Source organism: Haliaeetus albicilla, chromosome 5, assembly GCF_947461875.1.
Source record: "Haliaeetus albicilla chromosome 5, bHalAlb1.1, whole genome shotgun sequence".
Lineage (NCBI taxonomy): Eukaryota > Metazoa > Chordata > Aves > Accipitriformes > Accipitridae > Haliaeetus > Haliaeetus albicilla.
The window spans coordinates 29,407,855-29,427,137 of NC_091487.1; the positions used below are offsets into that span (position 1 = coordinate 29,407,855).

Genomic DNA, 19,283 nt, shown 5'->3' on the forward strand with positions numbered 1-19,283 from the left:
TGTCCTGCAGCTGGCTTTAGGACCAGGCTTCCTTGCCTATGAGTTGAGAGCTTTTGTGAATAGCTTTAGGATGTGCAAATGTAAGGCTGGAGCTCAATTCGTTGTGTGTGTGTGTGCATGTCTGTGTTCATGCATGCTTGCTTTGTTCAGAGTTGCCTAGTTTCTGTCTACACAAATCTTAACTGCTGCAAGTACCAGCTGTGTAGGTGGTGGGGAGGGCAGGCACTACAACCCTTAGAAGGATTTTGGTTTTTTTCAACCAATACATTTTATTGCCTAACCTTAGAACAGGTGTATAGTTATATTATTACAAAATTGCCTTGAATCTGAATAGCTTGTTTCCCTTCCTCTGTGGAAAGATGCTGTGTCACTGTATACGCATTCATCCCCTTTAATTGCACCTACACTAGAGAGATTGTGCTGTTGTAATGTACATGTGTAGTCAGAGCAGTACGACTTTATGTGCAGGCAAAGCCTTAGAGGTAAAGACTACACATGTTGTTTCAGCATAGAAGAAATTATTTCTCATGGTAATTTATTATAGGTAATTTTAATGAGTTTTATCCATAAATATTCATTTCCACAAAATCCTCTGCAGGAATAAATATACTGTTAGCTAGGCAAGGTCCTCTGAAAAGGTGGTGGGGGAGCAAAAGACAGATGGGGGGGTGAGTGAGATGGCTTCCTTCTGAAGTCAACATAGGAGATAACTGGTATCATCAATTAGCCTTAATTTGGTGCCACTGCTGTGATAACAAACACTTGAGAACCGTTCATCTCTCTGTTTATGTAGCGCAGGAATGTCTTAGCAGCCTCAGAAGCCCAGACGGCTCTGACAGTTTTGGGAGGACCCTTGAGGCATATTCGGGGTACCTGCCAAGTGTGACGGTGCTAGTCTGAACCCTGCCTTCCTCTCTGGCAGCGGAGAGAGACTTTCACTGAGCCAGAGGGGTCAAAGAAAAACATCTCCCAGGTGCGGTGCTGCAGCTGCCAGAGGTGTCCCGGCCGGTGGCCCCACGGGGGTCCATGTCTGCAGCTGCGGCTTCCCCGTCCCGTCCGGTTGGCAGCTCTGCTTCGAGGCGGTGGCGGGTCGCCTCCTCTGCCTGTGGGCACCCGGGCTGCTCCTGGGACCCTCCGAAGCAAAATGCTCACGGGAAGCCTTAGGGGTGCTGTGTACCACGCGTGAGCTGATAGAAGTCTTGTGGGCAGCATTGCTTGCTCGTCCTGGGCCCACAGGCTAAAAATAAATGAATAAAAGTGAAAAAGGGATGTTGGCCAGCTCGGGCAGCTCTGACACCAGCAAAACACAGCTTGCCTGTGTTGTGCCTGTCTTCCCTGACTATTATTAACGCACCCACAAGAGCATCAAAATACGTAGAGTTCTTTAAATGTTGCAGGAAAAAAAAAGCCGTGTAATCCTCTGGGTGATTAGTAGCAGAACCGAAAAGGTCTTAAGTGCTGACAAAGAATGAAAGGCTGGAATATTTAAGGAACTATGAACTTATCTTTCTACCACACAAACGAGGATATTCCACAGAGGATGTCTGTGCTGGTTACCATGCTGAGAACCTGAACGTACAGGGAGGGTCCTTACAGATCTCCTTAATGAGCCTGCACTTACTTATGAATTTGCTTTCCTGCGGGGGTGGCGCTTGTCACCGTGTCCCCCGGGACTCATTACAGGGGATGCTTTCCCTATCTGCATTGATTGCTTGGGATGCTTTCTCGTTAGTGCAGCTCGTCCAGGTTTGGCTCTTGCGGGAGAGGAGGGGACTGGAAGAGTTTTCTGGGTGATGAAAGAGGGCTTCAAGAACAGGCAAAAATAATCCTAAAATTTAATTAAACAGAGTATTTTTTTTTTGAAGTGTGGGAAATAAGCCTGCATATGCAGCAGGAGGGGGAGGGAGACCAGTAAGAACCAGAACAGAGAAGCGCCTTGAGCGTCTGCGTGCTGCAAGCGTGGGTTTCCCCCTCGTCCCTCCACAGCGTCTCTGTGAAGTGTACTCTGGAGTAAAGTTTGCGTTTGATCGCCGATCGCCTCACGCTCCGCACGTAGCCCTGTCGTTAAGCCATCATCTCACTGGCCTGAAGCCAGGGCTCAGCAGCGCAGGGGCGGGAGGTCTTTCTAAACTGAAACAGCCTTTATTGATACATTGATGCACTGCGCATGTTTACAGCTGCTAATTGGAGGCTTCATCTGAATATCCTCGACTCAACTAATTTACTGGCAATAGCCTTTTAAATTTCAGGTCCTGCCGTGACGGTATGCCTGCTCTTCACAGCACGCTGATCTCTTCTGAAACTGTACTGTCTCTGCGTGCATGCAAGGCACAACGTCTGAGTCACGTTGCAGCCTAAAATGTAGCCTTAGGTCAGAGGAGGATGTAAAATAAAAATCTTACCTGATTTTACCATTGCAGAAGATGAGAGAAGCACTGGGAAACAGGTGAAAAGTGGTAATTGACATATGCGCAGAAATATGGGGATTAATTGAACATACAAGGAAGGAGGTTAATCCTTTTAGTTATTAGAAGAGACAAAGATGCTCACTGCAAGGACAGTTGTGATCCTGTGGCAATTTTAGATTTGTTTCCTTAAATTTCAGTATTCTGTTTTCTCCTGGCCATGCCCAGAGGCTGAGCACAGAATTTGGGTGGTGGTCTGAAAGCAAGAGGTGTTATTTTACTTGGCTTTAAAAAAAAACAAAACAAGCAATGTAGACCATATATAGAGGAAGATGAATGCCTGGGACTCTTTTGCTCAGGAAACCACAAGTCAGATTTCTCTCCTCAGAAGCCTGGAGAACTTCTCCCGCGGTCGGGTCCTTTCACAGTTTCCTGAATTGCCTCTTCACTTTAGGATCTCAGGGAGTATCCAGCAATGGGGACAGCTCAACAAAGCTCACCACTGTCTCCAAAGCTTGGTTTGCAAATGCTCCCTATTCTCTTGGCAGTTGCAGACAGCCACTGCTGACACGAGGCATAGCTGTTCCATGCCTTCCCACTTCACAGCGGCACTGCCCTGGCAGCCAGCTTGAACTTGAAGGGCATCCAAATTTATCTCTAAGTGGGTGTTCTACTAAGAAAAGAAATAAAAAATAGTTGCAAGCTGAAGCTGTCCTTCACGTTAATAGGACTCTTCAGGCCATGAAGAACTAAATTTTGTTGCCAATCATTAGAAAAGCTTCCTAAGCCCCATCACAGATTCATTTAATAGGGAGCTCATTTTTAAAGCAGCATCAATCTCTGATCTAGCTTCCTTACAGACAGATTCCATAAGATTTGAAAGCTTATTACGGGCTCCTTAAGCTACCACTAGATAACATGCCAGTCATCAACAGCTGTGTGGCATGGAGATAATCCATGACTGGAGCTTTCATGGGTAGTTCTTTGTTTCTACCCTTAGTTCTAGAAGAAATTTAATAAGCAGGAACAGTTTTCCATCTTATGGTAATTAGAATAACATCAGGTAATAATAGCCTTTTGTTGGTGAGCAAAGATAAACCAGTATATCTGGATCTTTTTCCTACAGATGAGAGCAGTAGTCTTTCCCACAATTCTCACTCTCAGGCTGTTCCTCAAAAAATTCTCCAAAATGTGCCCCCAAGCACCTGGAAATAATACTCAAGCTACAATGCTGCATACGAAGGACCAAAGAGAATAAAGAGGGAGAGATGAGGTTTCCAGTTCTTGGAAGATCTGAATCTGATGACCAAGGTCACATACATGCAGGGAGAAGCAAGTACCAGACCACCTGGCTAAAATGCTGTGCATGGAAACAGGATTTTTGTACAGTTATAGGTATTTGCCCAGCAGGAAAGTATTATGTAAAAAAAAAAAAAAAAAGTGCTGTTGGGCATCATGAAAACTGCATTGTGCTTCTGAGATGAGAAATTTTGAGAATGAATGTATTTTCACTTGTGTGGCTGCATCTCTGGCCATAGAAATGTCTTCTCCTTTCCTCTAAAATTGTCAGGGTTGCTGATAGAATAGAAGAGCAAGGAGCAAAAGTAGCTGTGATCATGTCAATCTGTCCAAGATATAGTGCTCCAGAGATGAGTCACCTACTGGTACAGGGTCCTCCTATCAGTCTTTCATATCTGGTTTGCCATGGCTTGTTTGGCCCTTCAGTAGACACTCGTCACCTGCATCCAAGGCACCTTTGTTGGGTAGGACTACTTCTGCAAGCTAATGAAGCATTCAGCAAACTGTGCTTGTAGCTGAGTTTGTGGAGTTTGATCTGCTTTGTGTTTCATGAAAGAAGGTAAATGCCCCAGCGTTCTTCTTGTTATTTCTGTTGGCTTTTTTGATGTCTTCTCTATGGCTTCAGTTCAGGCCTCCATAGCAAGATGAAAGTTGGAAGTGAAAAGGTGCAAGTGTCTTGCCCTGCCAAATTCTAGCACTTTCCCCAGTGTTTCTTAATTTCTAAAAACAGGCTCCTTCCTCACATATCTTTTCCCCTCTCTTGCTTCCACTTCTGAGCAAGAAGCTGATCAAAGAGGAGGTGGCTAGGTTTAACTTCGTAAATCCAACAGCTGTTTGACTGAAGACTGATTAACAAGTTATGGGTGAGGAAATGAGGTACTGGTTTCTCATGCAATACTGCCACTGAAGCCCATTTCACGTTTTGCATGGCTGAAGCCAGCAGGGTTTTGTCCCCCTTTGGAATTGGAATTGGTGATTCCCTTTCCAACAGGCACAAAGCTGATGTCTCTGATTTTTTTGGTGTTTTAACATGATTTTCTTCCCCCTGTTCCCTCCCATCTCTATAGAGTATTAAATTAGACCAATTTTCCTAGTTCATGCTTCAGTATAGCAGTTGAGCGTTTTAACTTTCATAATTCAAACAAACAAATATTTAATAAGTTCATGAATATTTTATACTTAACCATTATAAGCTACACGGTAGAAAACACTTGGGTGCAATTGGGTGCAACAAGAAAGTACTTAAGAAACACCCCGTTGTGCCTGTGTGTCGGACAAGCCTCAAGTGAGAATCTCTTGTCTTTGATCATGAAATGTCAGACTACTCATGTTCTCTTAATGTAGAGCATGCTGTGTGCCTTTCCCTTTCTGGCTGTACAGACTGTGTGCATGTACAAACTAAAATCAAGCTGAGTACAGTATGCACTCAGACCTAAGTCAATCAGGCAAATCCTGGTAGTCCTCACTTCCTAAAGTCTGGTCAAGTGATTTTTTGTTTGCGCTCGAGTTCAGGACTGAGAGCCACATATTGGACTGAAATTTGGGAAACTTGGAAGTGTGCAGCCAAAGAAAAATTATTCTGAAAGTTCCAGTGTCTATAGCACCGTTAATTCTTATTAATACCTTGGTTTTCTAGACAACCATCATAGTGATATTGTAGATCAGTATTGCTCTGTGTCTATATAGTACCCTTCATCTAACAGGCTTACCAGTAATTTCTGAATTTAACTATTTGATGTATAAGCTGTATGCAGAGATGAGCTACACTAGGGATCAAAAGCAGCAGCTGTTCAATAATATACAGGACAAATCTGGTACAGAAAATGGAAAAGCATATTGTAGAGTCTTTACCGTAATCTGCAAGAGTGGTTGGTGTTGGCAGGCTAGAGTTACACAGGTCAGAATTTTCTCTGGTGGTTGCAAAGGTCATACTAGTTCGGAGAGAAAAATATGGGATCAGTATAGGGTTACAATACCACCTATACAGACTGCACTAGTACACTGGGGCCCTGGCTTAGTGCTAGCAGGCACAGAGAGCATCTCCTTTTGACCTGCTGTCATCACTCCTTCCTATTAAGCAGTGTTCATTTCTACTTACGAGTGTCTTCAAGCTGAGGTATTATCTGAAGCATTTTGTTCCAAGTATCAGTCCTCTCCAGCACTGCTTATTTTATGAAATGTAGCAGAATGATGCCTCGCAGCATGGTCCTGGCTATCAGCTAAGAGAATTTGTTTTTCTCCTTGCTAGAAGCACTGGGGGACAGGGAAAAATCCTCTCTATGGAACCGTTTTTTATCTGCCTCCAAACTTTGCTGGTGTATTGCAGTTTGACTTGCAGATTTATCTGGCTGACTTAAGTGTAATACTTAAACTGAATGATGAATAGCTTATTTTTGCAAGCTTCTGTGCAACGCAGAGTTTACTGATGATTCCTGGCTCCTTAGTAAAGCTGGTAATTCCTGCTTGTTTAACTGGTGGTTGATCTGCACCCTCTCGGGAAACCTAACATGTCTGAAAATGACAGTGCAGAAACTGCATTTTTGACGATTTCCTTTTCATTTCCAAGTTTTGTAGGCTTTAATTTATGACTGTTGACTAGACCACCAGAGCATTGGTCTTCAAACTATGGCGTGTGTGTGTGCAACTGCAAAGGCATGCATCTGTATATCAGAGTTTTTAACTCTTCAGCTGTTGTTTAAGACAAACTCATCTATTTTAACTTAAAATAAGGCGGGTGGTATCTTGCTGAAATTTGCTCTGAGTGCTTACGCTGGGAAGTTAAGCCAACTAACAGCCATTGTAATGGATTCTATTGCCAAAAAAAAGTTAGGTACATTCCTGCTCATTACTGCCTGGTATAGTTAGTTTAGCTTTGGAGTTGGTTAATGAAGGGAGATGCTTCCAAAAACAGTGTGCTCTTCTGGACACAATAGCCAAAATTATAGAAAACATTTTTTACTGATGCCTCACGTGCTCACCTGGTAAATGGTTTGATTATTATGATCCAGCCTCTGGCTTTTGTAGCTAGCCTGTGCACTAAACTGGCAAATACCAGTGTTCACCAATTACTCAAATTAAGTCTGGGTCACGCATCTCATCTCCTCTTTCTTGTTTGCTTTGAATGAATCCAAAAGTAGTGCTAACAGCTGGAATCCCTGCTGTGGCCAGCTTGATCTGCTCTGGAGCTGCTCCAGCCAGTGCTCTGATAAAGCTTGATATCATTTCAACAGGCTCTAGGAGGACCAGAATGATTTCCCTTCATTGTTTGAGGTTTCATTCGAATAATCACCATGCCAGGAAAAAGGATATTTCACTTCTGCGTTTCTCCCTTCGCTGCTGCTACTAGAAAACTTTTTTCTCTTTTCTTAAAATTAAGCTAGAGTGTGGCCAGTCCATTTGGATTCTGTGGGAATTGTTCTACTTCTTCATCCCCAGGGACTCTGTGCGTTGTGGTTGCAAAAGGTGCACACTGTAAATAAATAAATAAATAATGCATCAATGTCTTGGAGTCAAAGCACATGTTTTGCTAAGAGAACACATTATGTGGGGGAGGCCGGGGAAAACTCTGGCCTTCTGCCCAGATTTCGGTAGTAAGTAAAGCACCTAAATATCTTTAAGGATCTGGCCTGCAGTTTATTATTCTTCGACAGCTTTTGGGTTGTGGCATTAAAAAATAGTACTCATATTGGATTGATTTTTAGGCAGCTCAGTAATCTTGGAGTAATGTCTGCTCTCCGAAGAGAGATTTTGTGTTGTACATTGACTTAAAAACAAGGTATTATCAGTCAACAAAGTTTTATTCCCACTGTGCATCATCCCCCTGGTATGATTAGCAGAGCTGTGCTGAGCCAGGCCTTGTGCTGTCGGTGCAGACGTGCAGCCTCTTGGCAGCAGCTGTGCTCGCTGCGTAGATGAGCACCCTGCTCCCCCGGCTCTCCTGGCGCAGCCCTCCTCTGTCCTCGTCTGCTGGAATCGCTGCCCCCTCTCCCCTGCGCTCCCAGCTCCCAGGGACATGCTCCCCAGCGTACGAGGATCAGGTTTAGCAAAGGGTTACTATTTTAATGGTTCGACCTAATCCAGCTCGCTGTGTGCATGGGATGGGTGAAGGTGCACCCGCGTGAGCTGCTGTGCTAGCAGCTGGGAGGGGGGGTGCACGAGGGGGGTTATCCTCGCCAGTGAGGGTGCAGCTCCCTCTGACCATTTCTGCGTTGCAGGTACAGCTGACTTGTGATTTCCACCAGGCTTATGCCCCTAACAAACTCGTTTCCGGCGCTAAGCTGTAGGCTGGTCCTTACTGCTGTTATTAGGCTGATAGTGAAATGTTAAGTTCGGCTGCGGAGCCGTTTGTAACAGCGGAATGACAACAGAGCAGACAGGACCTACGGCAAGGCATCGAGCCAACTGCCAGGTGTGATGGAAGAGGGCTTACTGCTTGGAATTAAAGGTACTCACTCTTGTGCAGCATAATCTCCTGACTCTGCAGGCCACCAGCCCCCCAGCAGCCGGGCCGAGGTGTCAGGGTGAGGAGTGGGCTCTGGTGACGTACTGCTGCCTGCTGGTACTGCTCTGCTGGTGCTTGTGGGGAGGAAGGAAAGTCAATTCATATATGACTTGAAATGCAGAGCTGTGTTTTTGCAGCTCTGTGTGTACACCTGTCCGAACTGGGCAACTCCTGTGAATAGGTTTTGTTCTTGGTAGCAGAGGGTCGAAGGGATCCACTGTGCTGGCTGGCAGTAACTTCTGTGCCAGTGTTTGTTGGCACAGTGAAATAACCTTTGTGATTAAAGCAGCATGTGCTATGCTCTAGCTGGTCATGTGTCCCATGAGAACATCATGGCTTTAGCATGTGCTTGGAAGCAGAAAACAAGACCTCTGGGGTTCCTAGATAAAAATTTTAATTGCTCTTACTAAAGCCTATACTGTCAGTCTTCAGTGCTATCAACTGTGCTTGGCAGATTATTTGGGGCAGGTCGTGCAAGTGGTGCACAATCACATCCTCATTCTGTGGGACAGGCGTGTATAATACTCTTGTATCCAAAGTTAGGATGTTACGGCCTGGATGAATGGAAAAGTAGATGGGTAAAAAACCAAATGGGTAAAATGGCTGGATGGTTGGGTTTGGAGGGTGGTGGTTAATCAGTTAGTCGTACTATACCCAGAGGCTGGTAACAAATGGAGCACCACAGGGATCTCTCATGGGACCTGAACTGTTAACCACCATTATCAGTAACCCGAAGCAGACGGCAGAGTGCACTCTCATCAAGTGTGGACATGACTCCAAACTGAGGGGGACCAGTTGATGTACTTGAGGGCAGAGCTGCCACTGAAAGGGAGCCAGATGGGCTGGAGGAACAGGCCAACGGGAACATTACAAAATTCAACAAAGACAAATGCAAAGTCCTGCCCCTGAGAAGGAAGAGCCCCTTGCAGCAGTGCAGGCTGGGGGCTGCCAGGCTGGGGAGCAGCTCTGCTCCCCAGGGGAACGGGTGGTCTTGGTGGGCAGTGAGCTGAACGTGAGCCTGCAGCGTGCCCCTGCCCAACAGCATCCAGGGCAATACTCACAGGAGCACAGCCAGTAGACTGAGGAGAGTGATTATTGCCCTCTCCTCAGCCCTGGGGAAACCACATCTGGATACTGTGTCCAGTTTTCCAACCAAACTTATTGCATCATCTCCCATCACTCTTGCTGCTAATACTGGCAAGCAATGAAAGGAGATGTCAGAAGAGCGGGAGCAAGACTTCTATTGCCACATCTTTAGTAAACTCCACAGAAGGTGTCCCAAGTAGTCCCAATAGTGAAGAAGTGACTCTGAGACAAAGATCTGGTAGCCTACCAGCAGTCTCACCTGTTCTTCCCTGCATCCTGCTTAGACCTCTAATGGTGTGAACTCAAGTTGAATACATTTTGGCTGTAAAAACCCTTTTAAGACCTGTTGACTGCCATGTGGTTTGGAGTAATTCCTCTTAGGCTTATCTCGTCACTCAAGGTGAAATTTAAACAAACTGTGAATTAAGTGATTGTATCAGCAAGTCCAGAGATGATCAAAGAGAGAAGTATGCTTCTGAAAGCTGTTTGGTTAGTTCTGTGGCTTAGTCCATGAAAGCAAACATGCACTGCCCTGTGCAAACACAGCACAAAGGAGTTCAGATTTTTGCAGACTTTGTTCTGTGGACTTTTACCCACACCTGCTGGGGACCCTCACTTTGTGTTGGACCATATGGGTGTGTATGACAGGGACTGGAAGATATGAATGGAGGAGGATGGTGGTCGTAAGGCATGGCATCCTGGGATTACTTTCTACTTTTGTTATGACTAGCAAATCAGTTTTGCAATGACTGCTCATCTTTTAGAAACCCAAGCAAACTTTAGCTGAAACTGCCTCAAAGTCATGTACCTTGTATACAGAACAATAAGCTTGTACCATACATACCAGTGTTTTAGTTTAATTCCTTTTTTTTCTCCTACTTTAGTGTATATATTGTGAAATATGAAGGGTATTTATTTCCAGTTTGCAGTTTCACACTGGCTGACTCATGCAGTGAAAGAAGCTTGTGCAAAGATACCTTCTGGTAGTGTCTGCTGTAGGTTTTGGATTGATCATCTGAAAAGTACTGAGGCAAACTGGTAGTGGGAGGATGCTTAGCAGAGAAAAACTGAAGGTGGGCATCTTTTAGAATTTTTTTTTTACAATCTTTATCTTTCATTCAGGCTATGGTTGCTTGCTATCCTGGAAATGGAACCGGGTATGTTCGTCATGTGGACAATCCAAATGGCGACGGGCGCTGCATCACCTGTATTTATTACCTGAATAAGAACTGGGACTCCAAGGTGAGTAAGCCATGGGGTTGAGGCAGAACATGAAGGAAAAAATAGTTCAGAAACAGAGCGTTGGAGCTGTCGGTTGCTTCTGTGAACTCTGGTGAACTTTTGAACAGCTGGTCCGTTCTTCATCTCTACATTTATTTTCTTGGTGTTTATGGCAACCCTTTGGAAATAAGAATCTGAACTGTTTCCTTATTCTCTCTCCCGTCCCACACACATACTGTTTTGTTGCTCTAGAATAAAGCTTCTAAATACTGGGCTGCTGGCTCTTGCACTTTGTTTAGAAGAAAGAGCAATGAAGCACTAGAAAGAAAAACATAATCCACTAAAGAATAAGTGCATTCTGGGAGCAGAATAAGATGACAGGCCAAATTTGGGACTTCAGTGTTCTTGATACTGTTCCTTCAGCCTAACCCGCAGAAGATCTTCAGGCAGTTGCCTTTGTGGTTTTCTTAATGAGTGATGGGGCTTAGTAAGAGGCATGAGTGCATAGCTTGGTTTGTCCTCTCTATCTTTGACTCCACCAGTGGGTCTCTTGACAGGGTGGTGCTCTTGTTTCTGCCTGTAATACTATAAGGCAGTAAAGTCAGCCTTGAATTTACCATACCTTTAAGTTAGAAACAAGATAAGGGTATGTCAAATTGCAGGATGTCTCCACACTTCTGTTGCATAATGTGGCACAAACCATTCACATGGATTATCTATTGAAAATTGTCCAATGTTTTTTTAATCTCTCTAACCTGTCTTGGCCACTTTAGGTGGATGCTCTTTAAGCACATGTAAATACTATGAACCCCCAAAAGTGAGTTCAGATTTAGAGACAATGCCACTGAAAAATGCACTGTTGGAGAAAAACGCATTCCTTTACAGAGGGTACGATAATGAAACATCTCAATGGAATAAAATGAAGGAGGACATGTGGGAGGAAATGCAAATATCCAATTTATTTTGTGCACTGCACTCTTATTCTAATAGTGAGGAAGCACCCAAGTGGACACTAAGCAACCTAACTGAAATCCAGTACACTGGTAGAGAGCATTATGTGGGTGTAATAGTAATTTTATGCAAATGTATGCTGGAGGAGATGCAATATAACCATGCTGGCCTTTGAAAGCAACCATGTTGCCTTAAACCTCACCTAATAGTTTTACTGAGGTTTGCATTCCACATGGAGGTGCTAAGTCAGGTCAGTGCTGGGCTGACAGCATCTTCCCTGCACTCTGTGGTGCAACATAGAAGCCTCCAAAGAGCCCTCTAACAGCAGCAGGGAGGAGGCAGAGTTCATCTGCATCTTTCAAAGTTTCTACAGCACATGCAGATCACCAGACTTTTTCTCCGAAACTTGTGGCACATGGAAAGAGAGAAATGATGTGGTAGAGAAACCAGGCTGTGTCATAAGTAGGGAAAAGACTGTCTGGGAGATATAATGCATTTATGAGAAGTGTTATTACAAATCCAACAATAGAACAGGCTTCACTCTTCCCAGGATGTAGAAGTTAACTCTTATATGATCAGATGTGGGCTCTGAAATACCATAAGCAGTATCTAGCAATTGCTGGGAGGAGAGTCTGATCTCAGGCTGGTCAGGTGGAGCAGCCTTACCTGCCTTGTGGTATTCACTGGTTCTAGAGATGTGACTGGGAGCTCAGAAGTTTCCCAGTGTTTGTTACAGAGCCAGTGTTGTCTTTATCTTGGTTCATTTACTTTAGCCAGATGTTTATGCTGAAACATTACAAACTGTTTGGGAAAATCAAGGTGGCCAAGAGATTCAGCGTACAGTTTTCCGGTGTTGTCATATAGCTGTCTTGGTTATCATTAGATGTTTATTCCCCATTTGTTGTGTGCTGAGGCAGGAGCAATAAAGTCATTGTTTGCATGAATGTGTGGGTGTTTATATGCGTAAAAAGCAACCTTTCCTTTTCTTTCAGCTGCATGGTGGAATTCTTCGGATATTCCCAGAAGGAAAGTCCTATGTAGCAGATGTTGAGCCGATTTTTGACCGATTACTTTTTTTTTGGTCAGATCGAAGGAACCCACATGAAGTCCAGCCTTCTTACGCAACCAGGTAAGTAGCATATTTGGTATTGATATTTGGCCAGGAAAAAACAAAGCATCTCTTCTACCAATATTTGTATCTAAAGTTATGGCCATCATGTGTTTGTTTAATACACATGTGCACAAAAAATAGCTAGATTTTGAGTGGGTTTTCTGGTTTCGAGTCACTTGGAATTCTCTCATCAAATGAGGAAAACCAAGCTTGAATGATAAGATTCCTTGTGTGATGGAAAAAAAGCCATTTTACCATTGACAGGAGAAGTCTTCCAAGCCAAGCATAGCTATTTAGCTGGGAAATGCTGGGTTATACTTTTGCTCTCATAACACTATAGGGATTCTTGGGGCTACCATCTGTCAACAGGCTACGAAAAGCTGATGTGACTCAGGGCAACCCCCAAGCTGTCTACAGACATCCCAGAACAGAAAAACATGCAAAGGTCTGGAAGCTACTTTTGCTCTCTGTTACCAGGGGCTGTGCACTCTTTTGTGCCTCCAAGCAGAAATTCTCACCTATATTTCTATCTTACTTGATAAAATACGCATTTAAAATGCTGTCTATATTTGTCTATAAACATGTGCCATTTGCATCCTATTTTTTATCTACTAATCCAGTTTTGGTTTTTGCTTTCTCTGTAAGCATAAAACGCCAGGGCTCTATTTTAATAGCAAAGGTTGAAACAAACACAATATTTTCTTTTTTTTTCTTTTATAGATATGCCATGACTGTGTGGTATTTTGATGCCGAAGAAAGAGCAGAAGCCAAAAAAAAGTTCAGGAACTTAACCGGTATGATTCTTTTATAAGTGTTCACCAAAAAGAATTTAATGCATTTTGATATTTCCTAAGTTGGAGACAGACTGGGAATAACTCTGTAGCTAGATGGGTATGACACTCATTTTTAGAAAGCTTTTTCATCTTTAATCATTAGTCAGTTATTTTATGTGAAGTGGAGAAGTTGTGACAGAAGAAGATTCAGACCTGGCCTCAGTATCCCTGATGAATGTGATGGGGGAACATGGGAGAGGCGGTTTCTGATTTCTCTCCCAAATGGCTGCTGGGATTTTGTCCCACCCCAGGTAGCTGCTCCAGTCACTGGGAGTCTCTAAGCAATTCTTTTGTTATTTGGGGAGTATATTTTGTCTCCTCCAAACTTTGTTTAGCATGAACTCACAAGACTTACACAAGCAGTTTCATAACCGTCTTCTCTAAATGTTCTGGCCAAATAGGGCCTGTCTTCTATATTAATGAAGGGCAGTTGGGGCCCGCAATAATGCAAAAGGGATTTGTCTTTAATTTACAAGTAATTTCTGAGTGGGAATATTCATAATGACCTTGGAATATATAGATTATGAGTTGGGAAAAAACTAAGTTTAGAAATATATATAAGTGCATCTTTTGGCAGGCAGTTGCTAGAGTAGCTGTGATCATGGTACACTTCAAGAGATACCTACATTCAACTGGGTCTCACAGATAGCTTAAAGTCAGCCCAGAGACACTTCTGCAGAAGCCTGGAAAGAGGTGACCCCAGCTTTCCTAACGGCAGCCACACTGCCTGCTACTGTACTCATATGCTACTGGCACATGAGTAATGGACTGACTTGTCCAGATGTGCTCCAACACCCTACCCAGGGCCATGCTCAAAGCTTTGGTGTTTGGAACAGTTTAAGATCTGGTCTTCAGGGACTGCCTCAGGCGGTTCCTCGAAATACAGTGTGGACAGCATTCATCTTTTTTAAAATGTGTGCTATGCAGCCGGGAACCAGCAAAGTTGTAATTAGTCAAATGCGTTTCAGAACAGACTGTTGTCATCTCTGTCGCTGGTATGCAAAGCAAATACTGGCTTCGCCCTTAAGAGGGATCATGAGCAAAGGGCCAAGAGTTGGGGAGAAGAGTATCGTAGATCTGGAGTCTGAAGGTTTATTGGGCTACTTAAATACTGCATGAGTAGTCTCCAGTTTCAACAGGGCAAACATACAAAACCTTGGTCAGACTATCTCGTTAACATGCTGTGGCATACAGCATTTCAGTCCATGTAGTGAATTCATATTATAAGTCTGAAATGGAAAGTGCCGTCCTTTGAAAACAAACCAACTTTATTCTGTTTCTGAGTTTTCAGATGAATGCTGTTAGAACCCTCTGGCTTAACTGCCTCTCCTTTTTTCATCTATTCTATGTAGATGCAAGGAAGAGAGAAGCACCTCTTAATGAAGACTAATTCACTGTTCCTGAACTCTTCTGTGAGGAAATAAGATCCCAAAGATGACTGCCATTTCCAGCAAACAAGGGCAAATTCTTGTTATGTACAAGAACGCACTGGTTGTGTCTAGCATGTGCATCTTATATTGATGGTACTTAAGGCAGCCTCCTGTCATGCCTGCATCTGGCAGAAGGAACACTTGTTCTCTATTTGTCTTTTGCTGGAAAAAGTAACCAGGGTTAAAAAAAAAAAAAAGAGTATCACTAAGCCTAGTAGTAGTGGCTCAGCCACCTGGCTTTTGAACACTCTTGTAACCCAGACAATGATCATTGGAACTAGTGGTAAAAACCTGAGTCTTACTTGCACTTTATGGGGGGGGGGGGGGAATCATCTAGCTCAATGGGGAGGAGCTTCACAAGTTTAAGAGCTGTGGCAGACTGCTAATGGGTAAGGAGAGATACTGGAAATGTGAAATTAAACCGGATTTTTGTAGAGCGTCTTGTGGTCTGTCCCACACAGGCCTGTCAATGTACTGCTTTGCGCATCACTTTGCTGCATAGAACATTGGCAGAACATTGGATCAGCTCTTTGATAGCATGACTTTCCAAACAGATTTTTGTCTACACAGTCATCACATTTCCTGGATTTTGTTTGCTTTTCAAGAGTCAGGTTCTAGCTGTGCAGTTGTGCTGCCCTTTCTGTCCCAGGACTGAGGGGGAAGTAGTTATGCATCTGTCCACAACTTTGTAAAACCATTTCCTTTCTGTTCTGAGTGGGATGGGTTGTACATTTTCTATTTTCACGGTTTGGTAAAGCAACTGTTTTCTCCCAAAAGTTTGGTAAACTTGGAAGGCTGATGGCACAGAATGCATTGGCACTAAAGGACAATGATATGTAGAGTTAAGTGTTATTTTCGTGACTTCTCCATCTACTATGTTTTGTATGACACAGATATGAATCTGGAATGAAAAAGTATGTCTGGCAGTCTGACAATTGTATGATAAATAATGGGTAACCTAGACTTGATTCCTATGCTGCTTATCCTTAGTTAACACACTTGTTTAACTTTGCATGCGTAAGTAATCTCAATGAACAGTGATTCTGTTTCAATTGATCTGTTATGCCAGGTAACTACTTCTGGTGTGTCCAAGCCATGAGTCAAATGGCAAAGCACATATTTTTTTTTTCTCCATTTTTTTTTTAAACTTGTTAGACTCAATGAATAAGTGGTGAGCTATCTCCAATCTGCCTAAGCTTCTACAACCAGCACTTACTATGCAGTTCAGAATAGCTCTTAATGAAGTTGGGAGCTGGTGGTGGATGTATTTATCAATCACACTAATTGTTCTCAACCTAATACACTCACTTGCATTCATTTTTGTCTCATGTTGTCAGTGTGTATGTCAGACCCTACTAAATGTTCCAAATAGATGCCCTCTTCAGTGTCCCATATTTTCCCATGCCACCTGCCCGCAGTGGTGAAGGTGGTCTGTCTGAACTGCTGGCTCCAGTTCACCACGCTGTGCCAGGCTGTCATGCTAGTGATGGGTCTGCGGGCCAGCTCTGTCGCACTTGAGCTAGGGAATGAAAAGGTAGTGTGCAATGGCAAATATTAAATGTCAGTGACAGAAGGGTAACAGCTGCATAGGACAGAAAAGAAATAAATTTCATGACATAAAAAATGGTAATAGAAATGGAGTATTTTTTTAAGCAGTTCTGTCTCTTAAAGAAAGGGGGGGGGAAGCTGAGCATCCTTCAGCCTGTCCTTGAATTCTGAATGTAAATACAGTAGTGCTAAGAAACTCCTTGTTCTCTCTGGCTTCTCCCAGAGATCCAGCTATGGTCTTATGGGCTGGACTTTGTTCAGCCTGACCACTGTGCACCTTAAGAGAGGAATATGAGGGAACTTGTGTGACAAATATTCTTATAACTCAAGACTAGAGAAAGACAAATAATCTGTTAAATGTCCTTTAATGTTGGGAAAAACATTATTCCACTGCAGTTGCTTCTAAGTAGCACAACATACATAGACTTGAAGGAAACTTAACAAAAACTTGAAATTCTCATTCTGCAGTGTTCATGTGGGAAGAGAAAGAGTTAGGGCTTTTCCCTAAGAGTGAGAGGTAACCCTTTGAAAGATAGGAGGTGACGAAAAAGGGGAGGCCCACAGGATTATTATTTAAAAAGGTGGGGGGGCACCCAACCTGTTTTATTGCTATGCAAAGTTGATAATGGCATGTAAATTTGAAACTCCAACTTGATTTTAGAAGGGGCAAAGACAGCTAAAACAGAGCAGAGCAAGTCTTGCTTTGCCTTTAGAAACTGTAACCTTAAAAAAAATGCACTGTAAAGAGATGTTAGTACACATCTCATGGGAGCCTATAACAGTGGAAAGACGATGGGATGGGAGGGGAAAGGCTTTGTGTAAAGGTTGGAAAACAAAGGTACTTCAGTTACCGCTATTGCTACTGCCTGGCTTCAGCTGTGGTCAGCAGCACATGTGTGGTGGATGGAGCATAGAGCTGTATAGATGCATTTATTGTAAATAAAGTACATATTTTCATTTTTAGCCAATATCTTCCTGATCTAGATAGAGAGCGCAATTATCCTGTGGCAGAGAACATTGTCTTTGTACTTAATTATATGTGTTAATAAAGAAAAAGAAGTTGAGGTGACAGGATTTTGAAACCAATTCCTCAGTCCTCTGTTCCAGACCTTTACCCTGTTTTCAGATCGGTGGGATGATCTCCTTGCAGATGCTGTAGTTTAAATGGGGCGGTGGGTGAAATTGGCTGAAGAACTGGGGGGGGAAGCAGGTTGCTGCAGTAGGGAGGGCATTTCAAGAGAGTCTTTCCTTGTGTTTTGTCTTTACGGCAAACCATTTGAAACAGCTACAGCTAACAGCACTTGTCACCCAGTTGTAAAAAAGTGTTTTCTCCAAGGCATTTAATTTTTAGTCCTCCAAAAGTTTTGTTGGTTGGGGTTTTTTTTTCCCCAACCTTTAGGTAATGTGCCTTCATCATTCATATCTGTGAAGATGTTACATGCCACATGTGCATGTCATGCAAGTTTTTTCATGGCTCTTTAAGAAATATGGTTGCCTTTCCAAATGCAATTGTGTTGGAAAAATAGCCAGAGCCACCAAGCCACAATTTCCGACAAGTGGTTTTTGTTGTGCAGGGAGGAAAAAGGCCAGGAGACAGTACTGAAAATCAAGAGACTATTTTTATTCTTAAACCTGTAACCACTGGCCTTTTGAGCAAAGTAGCCTCTAATAAATCTTATTTTCTTAAGATTACTTCTGGTTCCATGAGGAATGGCCTTTGCAAAGTAGTGTCTAAAAATATCCACTCTTTTTTTCCCTCTCTTTTTAAACAGTTTTAGTCCTTTCCTATTGAGTTTTTTAAAATGTTGGAATATAATATATGTATTTGTTGTTGTTGTTGCAAAATAGCTGGCTCTAACACCACTTGCATCTAGAAGAAAATGTATCTATTTGCAGGCAAATAACTAGTTCTACTTCGACTGTGATCTACTCCCAGCAGCTATCTGAGAGTGAGTTATGGCTACATCTTCTCTTGTCAGGTTGTATGCTGGTCAACAATGCTGGCACTTTGCATCAGATTGATATAGAAACCTCTAGTAATATTTTACCGTACATCACATTTTGTATTCCTGTTACTATTGAAAAAAAAAGTGGCAGGAGTCAATAAACACTGGGTCACGTTAAATGTTGTCCTGTGCAAATCTTTTCAATCTTGTGTCTTACCATGGCCAGGGTTGGGGTGGGTGGGTGAAGTGCCACACAGCAGGATGAAGGGTGGTAGCACTGCACAGAGGTGACACCGAAATCCACGGCTGCCGCTGTCCTCCGCTGTCAGGGAGAGCTCTGTTGCCATCAGCTTGGCACGTTTCCTTCGTCACTTCCTGCTATTTTGAAGTTATTTACCTTGCTAGTGACCCTCTTCTTGAAATGCCTATTTGTTTTCACACTCCTGTTAAACCAGATAACATTCTCACGATTCAATTGTTATCTGATAAGTTTTATTTTTAACAGTGTTCACATCCTCCCCCTGCTACTTTTCCAGCCTGAGTCCCACAGTTTTCTCCTGCAGCTGCGGGGGAGGCTTCTCCTCACTCCCACTAACATTGAAGTTGACTGAAAGCCAGGACATTTTCACTCATCTGTTAAAGTGCTGTGAACTTTTTTGATTCTTTTGCAATATTGTGAATAGTGGGAATTATCCCCCCCCATGTAAAAGATGCTTTCTATTGTGAAGGGCTTGGATTTGCCTTTTTTGGTTAAAGAGGGGAGAGAATTCTAGATAATTTGCCACTCTTAAGCATTTCTTTTACAATGAGGAGGGCTTAGAGTGTGTGGAGAAGACCTAAGGAAAGCAAAGGGGTTTCTCTTGTGATCATGCTCCTCACAAAGTAAGGGTTTGTAGGGACAGCTCAAGAAGAGGCCATTCCCATGACTCTTGAAAATGCATCTGATATCAGA

The 19,283-nt window shown here is 43.1% G+C and overlaps 1 protein-coding gene across 1 annotated transcript in view; it reads left to right on the forward strand.

Annotated features, from left to right (window-relative positions):
* EGLN3 (egl-9 family hypoxia inducible factor 3) overlaps positions 1-18,510 on the forward strand; it is a 30,203-nt gene extending 11,693 nt beyond the window's left edge. Inside the window, exons 2-5 of the mRNA XM_069784005.1 lie at positions 10,414-10,533; positions 12,456-12,592; positions 13,295-13,368; positions 14,760-18,510. Coding sequence (XP_069640106.1) covers positions 10,414-10,533; positions 12,456-12,592; positions 13,295-13,368; positions 14,760-14,797 — 369 coding nt within the window. The 3' untranslated portion in view covers positions 14,798-18,510. The remainder of the gene's footprint in view (positions 1-10,413; positions 10,534-12,455; positions 12,593-13,294; positions 13,369-14,759) is intronic.
* Positions 18,511-19,283: the final 773 nt, after the last annotated feature.